Genomic DNA, 22,136 nt, shown 5'->3' on the forward strand with positions numbered 1-22,136 from the left:
TCCCTTCCACACATTAACTCCACATTTATTTGGTTGCTATAGGTGATTGTATAGTGTAGGGTTAATTTTTAACAATTTATCTAGAAATAAATTACATTTTTAGGCCTTAGTCAGACGGGCGTTTTTTCGCGCGATTTGCGCATGCGATTCGCGGATATATAGAACCAATGGTTCGCTATGGTATCGGTCACATGTCCGCTTTTTATGCGGATATGCAATAAATTATAGGACACGACGATTCGCAGATCGCGCCTATCTGCGTTCGGCATTTTATGTGCGCACCAAAATCATTTTTTTCGCCGGCCAGTCTAAGTTTCATGCGCATTTTGATGCGCACGGCGATTTTTCTCCAGTCAGATGGGCGTTTTGCTGCGACGATTAACGCGGCTAGGTGCAGATTTTTCCCGCAATTTTTCGTCCCTGGTCACGCGATTTGCGCATGCGCATCCGACATGCGATCCGCAAATCGCACAAAAAAACGCCCGTCTGACTAAGGCCTTAAGGTTACGTTCACATGTAAGCAGATTATGGTGTGGATCTGTACCAAAATCTGCGGCATATTTTACGCTGTGGATTTTGGTACGAATCGGCACCAAAATTTCAGCAAATTTTTCCACGGATACACAGCGGATTTTACCCTTTCAAATGTAGGCGTGAAGTCTGCTGTCAAAATCTGCGTAAGAATCCACACCAGTGGGGTAATGCAGAATTTGAAGTGGATTTTGAAAAGACGAAAATCTGCACCAATTCTGCTACGTGTAAACCTGTCTTTATTAATTTATTAGATAAATTAGTTATTACATCAATTAATTATTAATACCAAGTGTATATATTAAAGATTATTAATTAAATGAATCATTTTTAATTTTCAATTATATGTCAGAATTTTAAAACTTAAAGCTCATTCACACGACTGTGATTTTAGGCGATGCATGGCCCCGTGACACGCGGTGAATGGTGTCAGTGTAAATGCATGGACTTTCATTGATTCGTTAACATTAGCGTGTAAAAACTGCATTTAGATACGTGCGTTAAAAGTTGCAGCATGCTCTACTTCACAGCATATCATGCAGCATGAGCCCTATTCTTTTCTATGGTCAGCGTATGCAATGCAAATGCATACAGCAGCGATTCATACGCAACCCCGCCATGAAACAGAGCAGGAAATTAGAAAAAAAAATAGATTAAGGTCACACTGCGCATGACAGCGTTCTTGCGCAGTGCCCTTGCTGCCCATACGCAGTCTCTGCGGGATCTCACAGACTGGTAAAACGCTGTGTCGCCTACGCAGCATTATATGCACAGGGTCGTGTCAATGAGCCCTTCCTTTTAAATTAGCAAGTCTCCTAAATTACTCAAAATTGAGAAATATTTCAAATGTGCTTTCAAAATTAAAGGGGTTGTCCCGCGCCGAAACGGGTTTTGTTTTTTTTTCAACCCCCCCCCCGTTCACCGCGAGACAACCCCGATGCAGGGGTTAAAAAAGAACACCGAAGAGCGCTTACATGAATCCCCGCGCTCCGGTGACTTCTTACTTACCTGATGAAGATGGCCGCGGGGATCTTCTCACTCGGTGGACCGCAGGGCTTCTGTGCGGTCCATTGCCGATTCCAGCCTCCTGATTGGCTGGAATCGGCACGTGACGGGGCGGAGCTACACGGAGCCGGCATCCAACACGAGCAGGCCCATTGAAAAAAGAAGAAGACCGCGCAAGCGCGGCTACTTTGGCCATTAGACGGCGAAAATTAGTCGGCTCCATGGAAACGAGGACGCTAGCAACGGAGCAGGTAAGTAAAAAACTTCTTATAACTTCTGTATGGCTCATAATTAATGCACAATGTACATTACAAAGTGCATTAATATGGCCATACAGAAGTGTATAGACCCACTTGCTGCCGCGGGACAACCCCTTTAAGTAAACAAGTGGAAATCTATATTTCTCGCTCGTGTCATTGGGTTACACAGCAAAGACCGTGGGATATAGCTTCTGCCATTAGGAGGCGACACTAAGCACAAAAAGTTAGCTCCGCCCTCTGGCTATATCCCTCCTGCCGACAGCAGGCTAATCAGTTTTTAGCTTAGTGTCTCTTAGGAGGACGGTCGTGCCCGTTAGGGCTAGTTTTAAGGGCCAGGGTTAGACGGAGAGGCAGGACGCTCCCCATCAAACCCGAACGGAGAGGAGGGCGAACAATCTCGGGTTTGTCCAGGTTGCTTCTTGCCCGGGCCGCCTCAGAAGAAAAGGTGGCACATCCGGATCATATATATCTGCATGTGGCCCGCCAGCGAGAGCCCCCCGTTTGGTGCAAAGGTCCACATCCCCTACCTGTTGTGCCGGCGATGTTACAGGGGTAGGCTGCTGGAACTGGGGAGCCGCTATTTCCACCAGCAAGAACGCAAGAGGTGAGTATGCGCTGGCGACCTTCCCTTCCCCCTCCCTTGGCTCTCCCCATATGTGGCACTCTGTGCAGCCCTGGGTGTCGGGCAGCATGGCGTAGGGTAAGCGCTAGCGTGCCCATATTATAGTGCAGCGGCTGGCAGGTTAATCTCTCCCTCTGTTCCCTTTGAGCTTGCGGGCAGCGCGGGGGGCTGTTTCTGGTTGATGGCTTACCTGGTGGTGTTCTGGTGCCGGTGTCAGGGCACAAGCACGCTGAGTGGGCATGGCTACACGCGGTGGTGTCCCGGTGTGGCAACTTAGTAGCACAGCGCATTGACATAGTGCCGCCCGGGTCTTGGGCTCCTGGCAATTGGGGACACTCTTGCAGCATATGGGGCACAATAGGGGGCCTCTGTGCAGCCCTGGGCGCGGCAGCAACACTCTGGACCGGGGGGCGTGGTTCCGACTTGGCCACGCCCTAGTGATGCACGGGGCGTGGCTTCACAGCAGTGCATGGGGTGTGGCAGGGGGCATGGCGCAAGGGGCGTGACCTCTTTGTGATGCGCGTGCCCCTCCCCGTCCCCTCCCTCCCTTCCTCTCTTAGGATTGTGAGGAGGGATGATGTAGTGAAGCAGCAATCGGGAGACAGCGCGCCAAAGATTGAGACCGCCCTGCGCCTCCACTCATTGCTGCTGTGCTTGCTCAGGCTGATGTGCAGTACAAGTCAAAGCTCCAGGAGGCTTCTTCAACATCTGCAGGCTCTCGACCCAGCGGCTCCCCGGACCTCTTCGGACCTCGACAAGGACCCAGGGTAAGCTGCCTGGCGGCTATCTCCCTCCTCTTGCTGCTCATCCCTCCTGCCGGCGGTTGGCATAGAAGAGGATAGTTTGCAGCTTTTTGCCAGGTCGAAATCCCAGCACCATGTCTGACCCCAGAGTTCTGGAGGCTGGACCAGGGACAGCAAGAGTAACGCACTTTGCTTGCTCACGCTGCAACCTAGAGTTCGCTTGCGGACTGGCTGAGCCATTTCGTAGAGACTGTTCCCCAGCGAAACAAGTGACAGTGCAAAGCACCCCTCCCCCGTTCAGCCCCCATTTATGGCCGAGCTGGAGTGGGCCCGCTCCTTGTCCCTTGCAGGGTCGATCCTCACTCGGGCGTCTGGTGCAATTTTGAAGAAGTTGGCACAGGACGCTTCCGGTTCACGTGAGAGAAACAGAGATGGCTCGCAGCGCGGCCGTCGGCGAAGACGGGACAGGCCCCCGGACTCACGGCGGTCCTCCCGGTCTCCATCCTCCTCGTCGTTTTTGCGCTCCTCTGGTACGAGGTCGCGTCGATCATCGGCAGAGAAGGTCTGTTCGGATGAGGATTGGTCTGAATCCTCCTCAGACTTTGTCATGGAGGAGGATCAGGTCCTTAGATTTTCGGCGATGGTGGAGAGTTAAGGGGATACGTTTCAGCTCACTGAGCAAGAGCCACAGGCGTCTGGGATATCGTTTTCTTTTAGGCAGCCCAGACGCTTCCCGAAGACCTTTCCTGCCCATGAGGCCTTTGACAAGGTCCTATCTAAGGAGTGGAAGGCATCGGGATAAGCGGTTTTTCCAAGTTTGGTTACTTGGACGGGAAATACCTCTTCTCGCAAGAGTTACGAGAAGTAGTCGATCCCACTGCTAGTTGATCCGCCTATCTCTCGCCTGGCTAAGCCTATTATGCTGCCTACGGCAGAGTCCTCCTGTCTCAGGGATTCCAAGGATCGAAAGGTCGAGGCGTTGGCGAAGACCGTTTTTGAGGCGGCTAGGTCGGCTCTTAAGCCTGTGTTTGCCTCTTCCCGGGTCAGTAAGGCTATTACTGACTGGGAAAAACGGTTACGAGGGGAAGTCCTTGAAGGGGCTTCTCCCGGGAATTTGCCAGGCACAGCAGATGCAGCCAAACGGGTGGCTCGGACCTCTGCGGCATCAATGGCAACTCGCCGGAGCCTATGGTTAAAATCGTGGGATGCAGATGCTTCTTTAAAGAGGTCGTTAATCAATATGCCCTTTGGAGGATCTCGCCTTTTTGACGCCGAGTTTGTCAGGCTCATCTCAGAGGGTCAATGGGCATTCTAAGCTGAATGTTTCTGCTTTCGTCAGATGGCGGCCCCCAGCCAGCATGTCCGCCTGGGAAGCCCAGGTCCCGTTGACTTCTATGGGTGAAAAGAGCTCGCTTTTGCTGCAGAATCGTCCAAAGCGGTCATCCCCGCAGCAGAGACGTTCGCTCCTGTCGCCGGACGAGTTCTTGCAGGATGGAGAGGAAAGGTCCGCAGGAGCCGGAATAAAGGAAGAGGCCTCCCTTTTAAACCAAGGTCTCTTGGCGTGGGCCTCAGCCTACGAAGAGTTCCAAAAGCCCTCCGCATGAGGGACTGCCCCCACCTGTGTTCGGATAGGGTGGGGGGTCGGCTTCTCCAGTTCAGCCAGGTCTGGTCGACTCAGGTCTTAGATACCTGGGTGCAGGAGGTCGTGTCCAGGGGCTATGCGATAGAGTTGCTGGCGGAACCACACGTCCGCCCCTTTTTCGGTCCAGAACCCCGGGGGACCCAGGGAAAGCAGCAGCTTTCCTCAAGGCGGTCCACACTCTCTATTTTGCAGGGGGTGGTGCAAGCTCTCCCCGATCATCACTTCACGGGGTTCTACACTAATCCTTTGGTGGTCCCCGAAAAGGGTGGCTGTCCGTCCGATTGTGGATCTAAAGAAGTTGAACAAGTTGGTGGCGGTTCGTCATTTCCGCATGGAATCTGTACGACCGGTCATCGCATCCTTGGAGGCAGGGGAGTTCCTTTCCTCGATAGATATCCAGGATGCATATTTACAAATCCCCATTCATCAGGCGCACCAGCGCTTTCTCCGATTCGGGGGGGAGCATTTCCAGTTTGTGGCGTTGCTTTTCGGGCTGGCAACAGCTCCCAGGGTGTTTACAAGAGTCTTAGCGGCAGTAATTCCAAAGAACAAACACTAGAATATGGTGTGCTGTGCTGTCAGCTTGCTTACTTCACTACCACTGACGAGGGCTCTGTGCAGCCAATACGTGTCTGGTTAGAGATGGGTACACCTGGCAATTTTAAATATGACTAAATAAAGAGGATTACAAATTTTGCTCTGCAGGCAAGCGTGGATTACACTTTTTCCTGCATGGAATTTTTTGCTATATCACCGGGTGTGGAAAACATTCCTTCGTTGGTGCGAGCAGAGGGGGGCACACCCGAGGCATTTCTCGTTGGCTCGCCTCATGTCTTTTCTCCAGGACGGGTTGGACTTGGGCCAGAGCCTCAGCTCCCTTAAGGGATAGGTTCCGGCCTTTTCGGTCTCCGGTGCCACCCTGGGACCTAAAACTGGTTCTGGATGCCATACAGGCCCATCCGTTTGAACCATTAGCGGAGATACCGCGGCGGCTGATGTCCTGGGAGGTCGCCTTCCTGGTGGCGGTTACCTCTTTTCGCAGGGTGTCGGAGATTGTGGCGCTGTCGGCAAAACCACCTTCTACAGTTTTTCACCAGGATAGGGTGCTGCTGCGACCGGTGTGGTCTTTTCTCCCAAAGGTGGTGTCAACCTTCCATATTGTACTACCATCGTGTCCAGAGGCTGTTCACCCTAGGGGACAGGCTCTGCATACCTTAGTCCTAATCCACGCCTGAGGACGTATTTGGACCAGACCGCGTCCTTCCGGCGCTCGGGTTCCCTGTTTGTGATACCGGATGGTCCGAGACGTGGTCTTGCAGCATCAAAGGTCACAGTTGCTCGCTGGTTTCGTTCGGCAGTGGTGGAGGCCTACCGGGTTAGGGGTTAGACACCGCCGTTTCCGGTGACGGCACACTCCGCCAGGGCAGTGGGGCCTTCATGGGCGGTAAATCACGGGGCCTCAGTGTCACAAGTGTGTAGGGCGGCTTCCTAGGTATCCCTGCATGCCTTTTTCTAAGTTTTATCAGATGCATACGTTTGCATCAGCCGACGCTTCGCTGGGTCGAAAGGTTTTACAGACGGCTGTAAACTGACCGCATGCGTTTATGATTTATTTGTACCCACCCTCGGGGACCGCTGTGGGACGTCCCACGGTCTTTGCTGTGTACCCCAATGACACGAGCGAGAAAAGAGGATTTTTTATTCACCGTAAAATCTCTTTCTCGTCTCGTCATTGGGGGACACAGCACCCGCCCCTCTTTCTTTCTATGACACAGTTGGTGGTCCTGGTCGGTCTCCGGATTCTGTAAGTCGCACATGGTCATGTGTTTTTCATTACAGTTAAATTTTGTTTATGTGTCATATGACTAACTATTGTTGTCTCTCTGTTCCCGCATGGCTACTCCAACTGCTGGCATGACAAACTGATTAGCCTGCTGTCGGCAGGAGGGATATAGCCAGAGGGCAGAGCTAACTTTTTTGTGCTTAGTGTCGCCTCCTAGTGGCAGAAGCTATATCCCACTGTCTTTGCTGTGTCCCCCAATGACGAGACGAGAAAGAGATTTTACGGTGGGTAAAAAATCCTCTTTTCTCGCTCATGTCATTGGGGTACACAGCAAAGACCGTGGGATATAGCTTCTGCCACTAGGAGGCGACACTAAGCACAAAAAAGTCAGCTCCGCCCTCTGGCTATATCCCTCCTGCCGACACCAGGCTAATTAGTTTTAAGCTTAGTGTCTCGCAGGAGGACGGTCGTGCCCGTTAGGGCTGGTTTAAGGGCCAGGGTTAGACGGGACGCTCCCCATCAAACCCGAACGGAGAGGAGGGCGAACAACCTCGGGTTTGTCCAGGTTGCTTCTTGCCCGGCCCGCCTCAGAAGAAAAGGTGGCACATCCGGATCATATATATCTGCATGTGGCCCGCCAGCGAGAGCCCCCACCATGTTTGGTGCAGAGGTCTGCATCCCCTTCCCATGGGCAGGCGATGTTATAGGGGTAGGCTGCTGGAACTGGGGAGCCGCTTTTTCTTCCAGCAAGGACGCAGGAGGTGAGTATGCGCCTGCTCCCAGCAGGAGTTCCTGCGATGTGGGGGCTCAATAGAGGGGGCTGCACTGCAGCCCCCGGGCGCGGCAATGACGGAATTGGAAATGGCGGGGCCTCAGCGTTTGGCCACGCCCAGTGTGATGCGGGGGGGGGGCTTCACAGCAATACCTCCGTGGATGGGTGTGGCCACACCCCCTGCCCTCATTGACTCCATGCAGGGGGCGTGGCCTCAGCGGCAATGCACGCCGCCCTGCCCCTCCCTCTTCCTCCCTCAGCACAGGTGAAGGGGGATGACATCAGAGAAGCCGCCTATTGGGGACAGCGCGCCAGGACTTAAAAACCGCCCTGCTGCTCCACTCCTTGCTACCCTTTTCTGCTCAGCTTATACGCTGTACAGCTCAAGCTCCAGGAAAGAAAGCCCTTCAGCACCTGCAGTCTCCCGACCCAGCGGCTCCCCGGACCTCTTCGGACCTCGGCAAGGACCTCGGTAAGCTCTGCCTGGCGGCTAGCTCCCCTCTTTCGCTGCGTATCCCTCCTGCCGGCGGTTGGCATAGCAGAGGATAGCTCGCAGTTTTCTTTGCCGGTGAAATCCCAGCACCATGTCTGACCCCAGAGCCCTGGAGGCTGGACCAGGGACAACAAGAGTAATGCACTTTGCTTGCTCACGCTGTAACCTTAAGTTCGCATGCGGACAGGCTGAGCCCTTTTGTAGAGATTGTTCCCCTGCGAAACAGGCAGCTGTGCAGGGCACCCATCCCCCCCCCGTGCAGCCCCCAGCTATGGCCGAGCCGGAGTGGGCCCGCTCCTTGTCACTGGCGGTGTCTGACCTCTCTCGAGCATCTGGCTCAATTTTGGAAAAATTAGCGCAGGACGCCTCCGGTTCACGTGAGGAGTGCGGCCGTAGACGAAAACGGGTCAGGCCTTCGGACTCCCGGCGGCCCTCCCGGTCACCATCCTCCTCGTCGCTTTTGCGCTCTTCTGGTACTAGGTCGCGGCGCTTGTTGGCAGAAGAGGATGGTTTGGACGAGGAATGGTCTGAATCCTCCTCAGACTCTGTCGTGGAGGAGGATCAGGTCCCAAAATTTTCGGCAATGGTGGAGAGCTTAGTGGTTGCGGTGCGTGACACTTTTCAGCTCACTGAACAGGAACCACAGGTATCTGGGATATCGTTTTCTTTCAGGCAGCCTAGACGCTCTCCGAAAACCTTTCCTCCTCATGAGGACTTTGACAAGGTCCTATCTAAGTAATGGAAGGCACCGAATAAGCGTCTTTCCAAAATGGGTTACTTGGACGGGAAATACCCCTTCCCGCAGGACTTAGTGGAGAAGTGGTCGGTCCCACCGCTAGTGGGTCCACCCATTTCGCGCCTGGCTAAGCATACCATGCTACCCACGGCAGAGTCCTCCTCCCTCAGGGATCCCAAGGATCGAGGAGTCGAGGCCTTGGCAAAGACCGTTTTTAAGGCGGCAGGGTCAGCTTTTAGGCCTGTGTTTGCCTCGTCCTGGGTCAGTAAGGCTGTTACTGACTGGGCAAAGCGGTTACGGGAAGGAATCCTCGAAGGGGCGGCGACCGAGGATCTGGTGGGCATTACACACCAGATTGAACAAGCAGGCATGTTTCTCTGTGAGGCCTCTATGGATACAGCCAGGCTGGCGGCCTGAGCCTCCGCGGCATCGGTGGCGACTCGCCGGACCCTATGGTTAAAATCGTGGGATGCGGATGCTTCCTCTAAGGGGTCGTTAATCAGTATGCCCTTTGTAGGATCTCTTCTTTTCGGTGCCAAGCTAGATGAGCTCATCTCAGAGGCTACGGTGTAAAGAGCTCACTTTTGCCACAGAACCGTCCAAAGCGGTCATCTCCGCAGCACAGACATTTTCGTTCCTATCGCCAGACGAGTCCTCATAGGGTGGAGAGAGAGGGTCCACTGAAGCGGGAACAAAGGAAGGTTCCTTCCTTTAAACCAAGCCCCCATCTGTTTCGGAGTTCCACTCACAACCGCACGACCGCTTCTTTCGGTCCAGAACTCCAAAAAAGGATGGCTCCGTCCGTCTGGTTCTGGACCTAAAGAAGCTGAACAAGTTCGTAGCAGTCCGTCATTTCCGCATGGAGTTGGTACGAGCGGTCATCGCATCCTTGGAGGCAGGGGAGTTCCTGTCCTCGATAGACATCCAGGATGCATATTTACATATCCCCATTTGTCAGGCGCACCAGCGCTTCCTTCGGTTCACGGCACGGGGTCGAGTGACCCTCCCGGAAGCAAAACGTCAGCTGCTTCAGAGGCAGGTGCGGTCCCTTCTATCGCGGCGACTAGTGGCGATCCGCCATGCGATGAAGGTTCTGGGACTGATGGTATCGTCTTTTGAGGCAATTCCTTTTGCCCTGTTCCACTCCCTCCCCTTGCAGTGGGCGATACTCTCAAGGTGGGACAGGTTAGCGCGAGCCCTCGAGGGGAAGATAAGGTTTCCACCAGGAGTTCAGCTGTCACTCCAGTGGTGGTTGGACTCACCACGCATCCAGCAGGGCAGGTCGTTCCTGCCCCTGCAGTGGCAGTTGCTGGCTACAGTCGCCAGCATGACGGGCTGGGGGTGCACCAATTCCTCTCTTTCCTCGGATGCTCAGGAGGATCAGGAAGCAAGGGCTACCAATGATTCTGATAGCCCAGATTGGCCGCGAAGAACGTGGAACGCTGAGCTCATGGACATGGTAGCAGACGCGCCCTGGCGATTACCCCTACGAAAGGATCTACTCTCTCAGGGTCCCCTCTACCACCAAAGTTTGGCTGCACTGCGTTTGATGGCGTTGCAGTTGAGACCGCGGTACTAAAAGCAAAGGGCTTCTCAGACCCGGTTATCCAGACGATGATTAGGGCTAGGAAGCCGTCGTCATTGAAAGTATGTCACCGGGTGTAGAGGACATTCTTTTGCTGGTGCGAACAGAAAGGGATGCACCCGATGCTTTTTTCGTTGGCCCGTCTCCTGTCGTTTCTCCAAGACGGGTTGGACTTGGGCCTGAGCCTCAGCTCCCTTAAGGGACAGGTTTCGGCTTTGTCAGTTTTGTTTCAGCGACCTTTGGCTTCAAGGTCGGCGGTGCGCACCTTTTTACAGGGATTTGCTCATACGGCACCCCCTTTCCGGTCTCCGGTGCCACCTTGGGACCTTAACCTAGTTCTGGACGCCTTGCAGGCCCATCCGTTTGAACCATTAGCGGAAGTACTGTGGCGCTTGCTGTCCTGGAAGGTTGCTTTCCTGGTGGCGGTTACCTCCCTTCGTAGGGTTTCGGAGATTGCGGCGCTGTCGGCAAAACCACCCTTTATGGTTTTTTCACCAGGATAAGGTGGTGTTGCGACCAGTGCGGTCTTTTCTAAATTTTATCAAATACATACGTTTGCATCAGCCGACGCTTCGCTGGGTCGAAAGGTTTTACAGACGGCTGTAAACTGACCGCATGCGCTTATGATTTATTTGTACCCACCCTCGGGGACGGCTGTGGGACGTCCCACGGTCTTTGCTGTGTACCCCAATGACACGAGCGAGAAAAGAGGATTTTTTACTCACCGTAAAATCTCTTTCTCGTCTCGTCATTGGGGGACACAGCACCCACCCCTCTTTCTTTCTTTCTTTCTATGACACAGTTGGTGGTCCTGGTCGGACTTCGGATTCTTTAAGTCGCGCATGGTGCTGCGTGTTTTTCATTACAGTGAAATTTTTTGTTAACGTGTCATATGACTAACTATTGTTGTCTCTCTGTTCCTGCATGGCTATTCCAACTGCTGGCATGACAAACTAATTAGCCTGGTGTTGGCAGGAGGGATATAGCCAGAGGGCGGAGCTAACTTTTTTGTGCTTAGTGTCGCCTCCTAGTGGCAGAAGCTATATCCCACTGTCTTTGCTGTGTCCCCCAATGACGAGACGAGAAAGAGATTTTACGGTAAGTAAAAAATCCTCTTATCTGATAAAAATTATTACAATATGTATGTACATATTTGACATACTGCAGTTGAAAAAATGGCAAATTTTAACCATTTTCCTCAATTTTGTTGTTTTTAATTAATGTACACAGATCGCATTAGTCTACTTTTCCCACCTAAATTAAGTACAACATGTGATGAAAAAATGTCAGGATAACTTGGATGAGTAGAATTTTTATAGCGGAGGTATCGAGCCTGCATGCAGCCCAGAATGGCACTTGCTCTGTGACTGTTTGACTCACTCAGTCACTCCAGGTCCAGCATGCAGCGTTGATTTCATCTTCCTGTCCTCCAAGGTCCTGAACACTCCTATCCAGTATCCAGTATAGAGGTGAGAACAAAAGACATTGGTCTCACCTTGGCCAGCCACCAATGTGTCTCCCTTCCCTGGTGGCAGAAACAGGCCTGTGACCGCAAACTGCACGTAAGCCTGGACAGGTTTCCGTATTGAGGCTTGCATGCAGATTGAGACCTGACTCCAGCCTGCAGTCCATATGGCCTGGCAGTGGCAGCAGACGTTATTTGGAGGATAATGGGGCTTGTTGAGGAAGCATGATGGAGGTTTTTTTGGAGGATGATGGGGGTTCTTTGGGGGCACAGTGGAGGACAATGAGGGATTGCTTTAGGACTATGGAATTTTATGGTGAATTGTGTAAAGGACTTGGGGGGGGGGGGGGGATGGGGGTAGTGTGGAGGACAATGCCCTACATCGTGTTTGTGCATTTATTGTGTTGCCCAAGACAACTCTTCCAATGTGGCCCAGAAATACCAAAAGTTAGACACCCCTACTTTAAAAAGGTATTTTCTGTCAAAGTTGCACATGCCAGATTTCCAAAATTTTGCTTTGTCATTAAGGCACAAACACGCTAGGTCTTGATTGAGTGAAACGAGTTTCACAATTAAATGACAGTGATAACTGTGCTCTATGATTCTTGAGTTTTTCACAAAGCTGCAAGTTTTATATCTTAATATCAAAGGTGGTATATGCAGTTACAAAACTGTCAGTGCTTATATATCAGATGACATAGACACGCCGTCTCCTGCCTCTTATGCCTCGGTCTGCATTTGGAATCAACTAACTACATATGCAATGTGGTGACAATTTTATAACTGTATGCACCTTTCATATCAATATATCTATATAAAGGTGAAAGCCCTCACTGACTGACTGATTAGCTCGCCACTAATTCTCTAACTCCCCTATGTCGCACAATTATGAAATTTGGCAGGAGCATTCTTTAAGTCCTAAATAGGAGAAGTAAAGGGGTCACAACTCGAAAATTCAATGCTAAGCGCAAAAGTATTGGCGCCCGTGTGTTATGTACCAAATCTAATTCTTTAACTTCCCGATGTCGTACAAACATGAAATTTGGTATAATCATTCTTAAGGCCCTTTTAGACACAGCGGTTTTCGCTCAAAAATCGCTCAAAGCCATCTTTTGATCAATAATCATTGTGTCTAACTGCACTGACATTGTGCAGTTTTCGTTAAGCTGTCGCTGATCTTTCAGCATCCTAAAAGATCAGCAATCAGTTATCAGGAATTTACAGTGGGATACAGCTGATACTATAGTTTCAGCTGTATCCCGCTCCCTGAAGATAGGCAGGGTATGAAGAACAGAGCGGTTCAGCTGTGTTCTCCATACCCCGCTCGGCGCGCTTGGCTGTATAAGAGCCTCGTGCTCCGAGCAAAGAACCGCTGAATGCAGAAGACAAACGCGGACACCCCGCTTGTCTTCTACATCCTCTGCCCTGAGTGCAAGGAAATCGCTCAACGTTTGAGCGATCACCTTGCGCTGTAAAAAGAACAACAACGATTATCACTCAAAAATTTTTTTGAGTGATAATCGTTCTGTCTAGACCAGACTTTAGGTCCTAAATAGGGAAAGTAAAGGGGTCACAACTTGAAAATTCAATGCTAAGTGCAAAAGTATATGGCGCCCCTGTGTAATGTACCAAATCTAATTCTCTAACTTCCCGATGTCGTACAAACATGAAATTTGGCACAAGCCTTCTTTATGTCCTAAATAGGAAAAATAAAGGGGTCACAACTTGATAATTTAATGCTAAGTGCTAAAGTATTGGCACCCCTATGTAATGTAACTTCCCAGGGTTGCACAAACATGAAATTGGCAGGAGCATTCTTTAGGTCCTAAATAGGAAAAGTAAAGGGTCACAACTCCAAAATTCACTGCTAAGTGCAAAAGTATGAGAACCCGCTGTGTGATGTACCTAATCTAATTCTCTAACTTTCCGGTGTAGTGCAAACATAAAATTTGGCACAAACATTCTTTAGATCCTAAATAGGAAAAGTAAAGGGGTCACAACTCAATTATTCAATGTTAAGTGCAAAAGTAAGTGCACCCCTATGTAATGTAACTTCTCTGTGTTGTACAAGCGTGAAATTTGGCGCAAGCATTCTTTAGGTTGTAAATGAGGAGAGTGGGAGGGGTGGCATATTCTGCAGAGGGACATTGGTACATGCAGTCTGAGGAGAATCTAACGCTCATCTATGTGTATACATATTTTATTCCTCGGTTACTCTAAAGTAACCTTGACTTCATAAAATTTTCTGTGCAAACTACACGTAAACACCTGTATCAAATTAACTCGGGCGAGGCCGGGTATATCAGCTAGTTCAGATATAAAACATCTTAATGCAAGTCATATGATGTTTACAGTTTTGTGAAAAACTGCAGTAGGCTGCTGAGGTCGGGATCCATATTTATGCAACGCCTGTGCTGAGCAGACAATACCCTTTGGAATGCTCTGTTCACTTACACAGCTTTCTTGACCGATGTTCCCTCCTGTCTGACAATAACTATATGCCTGTCACTGGGTCCAGATGTTCCACCAAAAGAACCCATCTGCTGGAAGTGTTATATAAAAGGCCCATTTAGTGCTATAGAAAAGTTTACTTTGTTGGATTAACTGCGCTGCAATTTTCATGACCGATGCTGGTTATTGCTCTGGTGTCCTTATTACAACGCTTTCTGAACTGTCGTCATAGTGACATTACGTGGATCCAAATCACCATCCGCACTCTACTTTTTAGTGGGTTTAAAGTAAGGTGTGTGGATGCTGATTTGGATTCATACAGTGTCCATAATTGAATACTGAATTGCCTGAACATACAGCATTAAGTATTGTCTTGGGTACACCAGAGGAGAGCAGCTTCAGACATCAGGCCTGTAACCTTAATCGCTAATTACTGGCAAAGCAATTAGCTATTAAACTTTGTTCCTATTTTTCACATATACTATAGACTTGTGCATGTCATGGCCTCATTATTTAAGTTTCCTTAGCATTTTGTTTCATACGTGAATTTCCTTGTAAGTTTCACCATACTGGGACAAAGTGTTACCAAGGAGACAACTGCAAATTTTCTCATGACCCTCTTAATGATGAAACCAGAGAGTTACTGCACAAGGTAAGTGTTTAAAGCAGCAGCAAACACAGGGAACCACACAAGGTACTATAATGTGTATTTTAGTTTTTGTGATACAGGTACAAGATTGTACAAACTTCTCCGTAGTCATAATATACTAATGGTGGGAGTTAAATAGGTTGTCTCAATCATAGCAGGTAGAACATACCCATTAAAAAGGGTATTCCGATACTTTTGTATTTTTGCTATTGATGACTGGCAATAGATGATCAGCAGGGATCCATCACTCAGATTCCTGCTGATCAACTGATTCCTGGGGCCACTATCACCGTGGTCAGCACAGAAGCAGAATGCGCTGACAATACTGCAGCAGCCCGGGTTGGTACTGCAAGTGCAGCTCCCATTGAATTCAATGGGATAGCAATGGCAACTACCTGGCAATATGGATGATCAGCAGAGATTCAAGCGGTGGGTTCCCAATTATCTATTGATAACCTGTCATTTAATAGCAAAAATAAAAAATAAGTCCTGGAATAGCCCTTTAAAGATATTTGCACCATATGCCATGATTTGAATCGCTCGAAAGCATTTTATAAACAAATGCAAAATATAAATGTATATATAATAGTCTTCTAAGGCCTTGTTCACACAATGTTATTTCACTGCGAATTCAGGCATGAAATCCACATCATTTTATCATTCTATTGAATGCTATACAAATACCATAGTTCATAAAGCACAAATCTGCGCTATTGTAATCTAAAATTGATATGACAATTCTTGGAGCCATTCTAGTGCATAAACCACGTTGGATGACCCAATGCAAATTTGCCCTGCAACATATGCTAATTAGGGGTAAACAATCTGATCAGCTTGACTGCACCATGCCAGCTATCCAAAGACTTTGCAACTCAGCCACTCCACCTTTGTTTGCAGTGAATGATGTACATCATCCACAAGCCAGTAAGAACATTGATGTCACAGAAGTCAGAGCTAGACCAGCGCATGCACAGAGGAGCCTGATGAATCATGACAGGTTAGGCTCCTCTACACGTGCATCGGTCCTGTTCTGATTTCTAGGACATTGGCATCTTCACTGGCCTATAGATGATACAGTGGGTGTCATCCACTTCAATGAAATTGCAGGGGCTGGGTTCCAAAGAAATCTGGGGCGGCTGTTATGGTGTAGGGATACTCACCAGATTATTCAGCCCACATGTACATATGGCAGAGCAGGTTTAAAAAGTATGTTTTGTAAGGTATGTGGGTGCAGTGGGCACTTATGGATAGACGAAAGGTTTTTAACCCATTAGTGACAGCGCCATCGACTTTCTATATAAATTTGGTATCGTAGTAATTGTACTGACCCATAGAATAAAAATATCAGGTCGTTTGTGTTGCAGTTTCTGCGAAGTAGAAACAGGACGCACCGAAAGATGGTGGAATGTTGTTTTTTTTTTTTCATTCCCCTCCGCTTAGAATTTTTAAAAAGTTTTTAAGTAAATTATATGGTACAATAAATAGTGCCATTGAAAAATACAACTCATCCTACAAAAAACAAGCCCTCATACAGTGACGTCGATGGATAAATAAAGGAACTACGTTTTTCTTTTAAAAGGGAGTAGGAAAAAACAAAAATGGAAAAAAGCAAAAAAGCTCCGTCACTAAGGGGTTAAACTGTCAGATACACATTGGAAAAATGCTGCTTGGATCTGCCAATGAAATGTTGGTGTCAACATGCCCAAAGTGTCACTTGCAGTATTATACATTACATTCTCGATGTTTTCTCCAGGTATTAAACACTGAAGAGGAGGTTCAGCATGATATCGAGGAGGACTTGGAAGACGTTCCAAGACATGGGTGAGTTTCAGAGATTCAGTATCTTCCAAACCTCTGATGTTTCCTCCAAGAGTGCATTCACACTTTGATTTTCTGTGGATTTTGTTGCAGACCTGCAGCACATTTCACTCCTTCAATTTGAATCCAATTGAAAGGATGAAATATGCTACAGATCTGCATCAAAATCCGTAGCAAGTCAAAAGAAGCTTTATCGTTTAAAATAGAGACTTCTTCCTGTCAGGTTCTGCCTAGTCGGCTTCTGTGCGCTTGGAGGTTTTGTAATTTTAACCCCTTAACGACCGGGTCATAGTGTTTTTACGTCCTGCAGCTGCAGGATGTGTATGGAGGGAGGTAGCGGCGCTATCTCCCTCCATACAGCGCGGGCATCAGCTGTTTATTACAGCTGACACCCGCGGGCAATAGCCGCGCTCGGCCGTTCGGCCGATTGCGGCTTTTGACCCTTTAAATGCCGCTGTCAATTCTGACAGCGGCATTTAAATCCCCCGAACGCTGTTTGGGGGTCCCGCACGGCCCCCCCGCTGTGAGATCGGGGGATCCGTGCAGGTGTCATGGCAGCCGGGGGCCTAATGAATGGCCCCAGGGCTGCCTTAGCAGACTGCCTATCAAGCCATCCACACAGGGTGGCTTGATAGACTGCCTGTAAAAAAGCAGTATGACGTAATGCTATAGCATTACGTCATACTGCAGGAGCGATCAAAGCATTGCATCTTAAAGTCTCCCAGGGGGACTTCAAAGTAAAGTAAAACAAAGATCAATAAAGTTTTTTAAATTTGTAAAAAAAAAAAAAGTTATAAAAGTTTAAATCACCCCCCTTTTGCCATACCTATTATTAAAAAATCTAAATCATAAAATAAAAATATGTATTTGATATCACCGCGTCCGTAAAAGTCCGATCTATCAAAGTAGTGCATTATTTTTTCTGCACGGTGAACGTCGTCCGAAAAAAAAAATAAAGAACGCCAGAAATGCATTTTTTTAGTTACCCTGTCTCCCAGAAAAAACGCAATAAAAAGCGATCCAAAAGTTGTGTGTATTCCAAATTGATACTATCGGAAACTACAGGACATCCCGCAAAAAATGAGCCCTTGCTCAACTACATCGATGGAAAAATAAAAAAGTTATCGCGCGCACAAAATGACCGCAGAAAATAATTGAAAAAAATGTAATATCTTAAAAAAAAAATACATGTACTACAGCAAAAACAATACTATATAAGTTTGGTATCGTAGTAATCGTACTGACCCATATAATAAAAATATCAGGTCATTTTTGTTGCAGTTTGTGCGCCGTAGAAACAGGACGCACCGAAAGATGGTGGAATGTCGTTTTTTTTTTCCATTTCTCTCCGCTAAGAATTTTTAAAAAGTTTTTCAGTACATTATATGGTACAATAAATAGTGCCATTGAAAAATACAACTTGTCCCGCAAAAAACAAGCCCTCATACAGCAACTTCGATGGATAAATAAAGGAGCTACGATTTTTTAAAAGGGAGTAGGAAAAAACAAAAATGGAAAAAAGCAAAAAAGCCGGGTGACTAAGGGGTTAAGAATTTAGAGGGAGTTTCTCACATTTTTAGCGGCTGGAAATTAGTTTTATAAAAGATTATACTGCATTTCAACTGTCAGAGCAGAGCTGTAAGTGACATTATTAGAGATGAGCGAGCGTACTCGGAAAAGCACTACTCGCTCGAGTAATGTGCTTTATCCGAGTATCGCTGTGCTCGGGTCTGAAGATTCGGGTGCCGCTGCGGCTGACAGGTGAGTCGCAGCGGGGAGCAGGGGAGAGCGGGCAGGAGAGAGGGAGAGAAAGATCTTACCTCCGTTCCTCCCCGCTCTCCCCTGCAGCTCCCCGCTCCGTGCCGCCACCCGAATCTTCAGACCCGAGCACAGCGATACTCGGATAAAGCAAATTACTCGAGCAAGTAGTGCTTTTCCGAGTACGCTCGCTCATCTCTAGACATTATACGTCAGTTGCTCCAAAATATTTTGGCATAACTTCCAACTTACATGTTGTAATGGGTTGATGTCAGCTTGAACCTGTGTGGAGGAGGAATAAAGATGCATCATGCTTGATGCTATTTGCACAATTTATGCTGCCCATGCATGTATGTGATGTGATTTGAAATTGGATCCAGGGTCAGGGTCTTTTCTAGGTGTGCAATTTGGATCTGCTTCACTCAGAACAGTGCCCAGTTTGTGCTGCTAACCACGCTTTTTATTAGATTATAAAGGAGACCTGTCTGCTCTCCTGACTTGTCTGCTTTAGGTAATACTTGTATTCAACACAGAATAACAAGTCTTGAGTGTCTTTTCTCTGATCTTTGCACTGCACCATTCCTCTTTTTGTCCTGCTGAATAGTTATTATTGACAACTGGTGCCCTTCTCAAATAGCTTGTCTCCACAAGTCTGGAGTCTGGCACTGTCGGCGTTCATTGGACAGTGTCAGAGTAGGTGGGTAACATCCAGTTGTAAATTTATGCATGCATTTTCTAGCATAATAACAAGGAGGGACACAATGCAAAATTGTTATATTAGAATCATAGAATGGTAGAGTTGGAAGGGACCTCCATGGTCATCTAGTCTAACCCCCTGCTAAATCATCTCAGACAGATATTTGTCCAGTCTTTGTTTGAACACTTCCATTTAAGGCAAACTCACCACCTCTCGTTCCACTCATTGATCACCCTCACCGTCAGAAAGTTTTTTTCTAATATTTAATGTGTCTCCTTCCTTTCAGTTTCATCCCATCGCTTCTAGTCTTTCCTTGTGCAAATGAGAATAGGGCTGATCCCTCTGCAGTGTTACAACCCTTCAGATATTTGTACACAGCTATTAAGTCTTCTCTTAGCCTTCTTTTTTGCAAGCTAAACATTCCCAGATCCTTTAACCGTTCTTCTTAGGACATGATTTGCAGACCGCTTGGTAACTTTTCTCTGAACTTGCTCCAGTTTGTCTATGTCTTTTTTAAAGTGGGGTGCCCAGAACTGGACACAGTATTCCAGATGAGATCTGACTAAGGAAGAGTAGAGGGGGATAATGACCTCACGTGATCTAGACTCTGTGCTTCTCTTAATACATCCCAGAATTGTGTTTGCCTTTTTGGCTGCTGCATCACATTGTTGACTCATGTTCAGTCTATGATCTATTAGTATACCCAAGCCTTTTTCAAAGGTGCTGCTGCTTAGCTCAATTCCTATCATTCTGTATGTGCTTTTTTCATTTTTCTTGCCCAGTTGTAGGGCTTGGCATTTCTCCTTGTTAAATACCATTCTGTTAGTTGCTGCCCACTGTGCAAGCTTTTCTAGATCTTTTTGAATACTCTCTCTTTTCCCTAGTGTTATCTAATCCTCCTAGCGTTGTGTCATCAGCAAATTTGATCAGTTTCCCATCAATTCCCTTCTCCAGATCATTTATAAAAATGTTGAACAACACTTGGCCTAGGACAGAGCCTTGTGGTATCCCACTTGATACATTCTTCCACTTTGATGTGCAGCCATTTATGACCACTCTTTGAGTACAATCACTCAGCCATTTGTGAATGCACCTAACAATTGCCTTGTCAATCCCATATTTGGTCATTTTTTCAATAAGTATAGTATGAGATACTTTTTCAAATGCTTTACTAAGGTCAAGAAAAACTATACCGCATTTCCCTGATCAACCCAGTCAGTGATATTATCATAAGAGGAAATTAGATTAGTCTGGCATGACTTGTTTGTTACAAACCCATGCTGGCTCTGGTTAATTACTCCATTTTCATCTAAGTACTTGCATACATGCTGTTTAATAATTTGTTCAAAGATCTTTCCTGGTATAGAAAACAGGCTCACAGACCTGTAGTTTCCTGGATCCACAGTCTTCCCTTTTTTGAAGATAGGGACAAGATTTTCCCTTTTCCAATCTTCTGGGACTTCTCCTGTTCTCCAAGAATTTTCAAAGATTATGGCGCGTGGTTCAGCAGTTATCTCCTCTGCTTCCTTTAGTATCCTAGGATGTAATTTATCTGGATCTTGGGACTTGAATTCATGTAACTTTGCTAAGTGTTCCCTCACCATCTATCTGCTTATAGATAGCCTGCATTCATTTATTTCCCCAATAGTACATGGAAGGTCAGTTGATGTTCCATCTACTTTCTGAGAGAAAACAGGTACAAAATAGCAATTTAAAAGTTCGGCTTTCTCAACATCATTCTTAACCAATTCACCATTTTCATCTTGTAAGCATCCAGTAGCATCTTTGATTTTTCTTTTGCTTTTGACATACTCCCAAAAATCCTTTTTTATTGCTTTTTGCCTCTGTTGCAAGCCTCAATTCATTATTAGCTTTAGCTTTTCTGACACTTGACCTACAGTTTCTGCAGACCCTATTATATTCTTCTATAGATATCCCCCCCCCCCCCCTCTTTCCATTTGATAAACATATTTTTCTTTATTTTTAACATGTGTGCAAGTTCTGCATTCATCCATCTTGGTTTCTTTAAATGCTTCCCATTCTACCTTCTTTTAGGGATTGTTAAGAATTGTGCTTTGAGAATCTCATTTCACAATATTTCCCAACATTCTTGGGCATTTCTGTTCTTTAGAACATCCAGCTATTGGATTCTTCCTACCCTCTCCCTGAGTTCATTGAAATCTGCCTTTCTGAAATCGAAGCTTGATGTCTGAGTTTTCTCAGGTCTTCCTCCCCTTTTTATCCAAAATTCAAGGATAGCATGATCACTGCCTCCTAAGGACCCAGCCACCCTTACTTCCTCAACCATTTACTCCCTGTTGGTAAGAATTGACCGCACCATCGACGTTTCCGTGATGCCTATGACATCATATGATGTTTCCAAATTACTTAAACAGCTGAAAGAAGATCGTAATTTTGAAAGTTAAATTGCTACTAATACTAATAATTCCCCAAAAAGATAATAGCAAAAAAAAAAATAATAAAAAAAAAAAATTTGCATAATAATAATATACATAAAGCAAATCATTTTTCATATTCATGCCTTTCGGGATGCGTGTCCAACGTTATTATCCAATAACCCTCTTTTGTTTAGACGTTCTACTCGATCTACCTGTAGTTTTCGTTTATTCTTAATATCTATCCCGTAATAAATCGTTATCTTTTTTACCATCATGTTTTTCCAGAAAATGTTTAGTAACTCCAGAATGATTCGTATTATGTTTTTAATATGTCTGAGATGTTCTGAAACCCGAGTCCTCAGTTTATGGGTGGTGCATCCGATGTAATGTAAATTGCACTCCACACATGTGGCAATGTAAACTACATTCATAGAATTGCAATAAATGTAGTGTTTGATATTGAAACTTTTTTTATCAGCACTATCACTAAACTGAGTACATTTTTTAGCGTGTGGACATGTACTGCATTTATTACTGCCACATTTTGAAAAACCCTTATATATATTTTTTTTTATTATTATTTTTTTCTATTATGTTTTTTGGGAATTATTAGTATTAGTAGCAATTTAATTTTTCGTCCGTATCATTGGGGGCCACAGCCAGACCATGGAATATAGCCACTGCCACTAGGAGGCGACACTAAGCACAAGTGTTAGCTCCTCCCACC

At 47.0% G+C, this 22,136-nt stretch overlaps 1 protein-coding gene across 1 annotated transcript in view; it reads left to right on the plus strand.

Annotated features, from left to right (window-relative positions):
* The window catches only part of ZC3H6 (zinc finger CCCH-type containing 6), a 78,013-nt gene that overhangs the window by 34,565 nt on the left and 21,312 nt on the right, over nt 1-22,136 (plus strand). Inside the window, exons 8-9 of the mRNA XM_066608669.1 lie at nt 14,631-14,740; nt 16,491-16,558. Coding sequence (XP_066464766.1) covers nt 14,631-14,740; nt 16,491-16,558 — 178 coding nt within the window. The remainder of the gene's footprint in view (nt 1-14,630; nt 14,741-16,490; nt 16,559-22,136) is intronic.

The sequence above is a fragment of the Eleutherodactylus coqui genome, chromosome 6 (assembly GCF_035609145.1).
Source record: "Eleutherodactylus coqui strain aEleCoq1 chromosome 6, aEleCoq1.hap1, whole genome shotgun sequence".
Taxonomy (NCBI): Eukaryota; Metazoa; Chordata; class Amphibia; order Anura; family Eleutherodactylidae; genus Eleutherodactylus; species Eleutherodactylus coqui.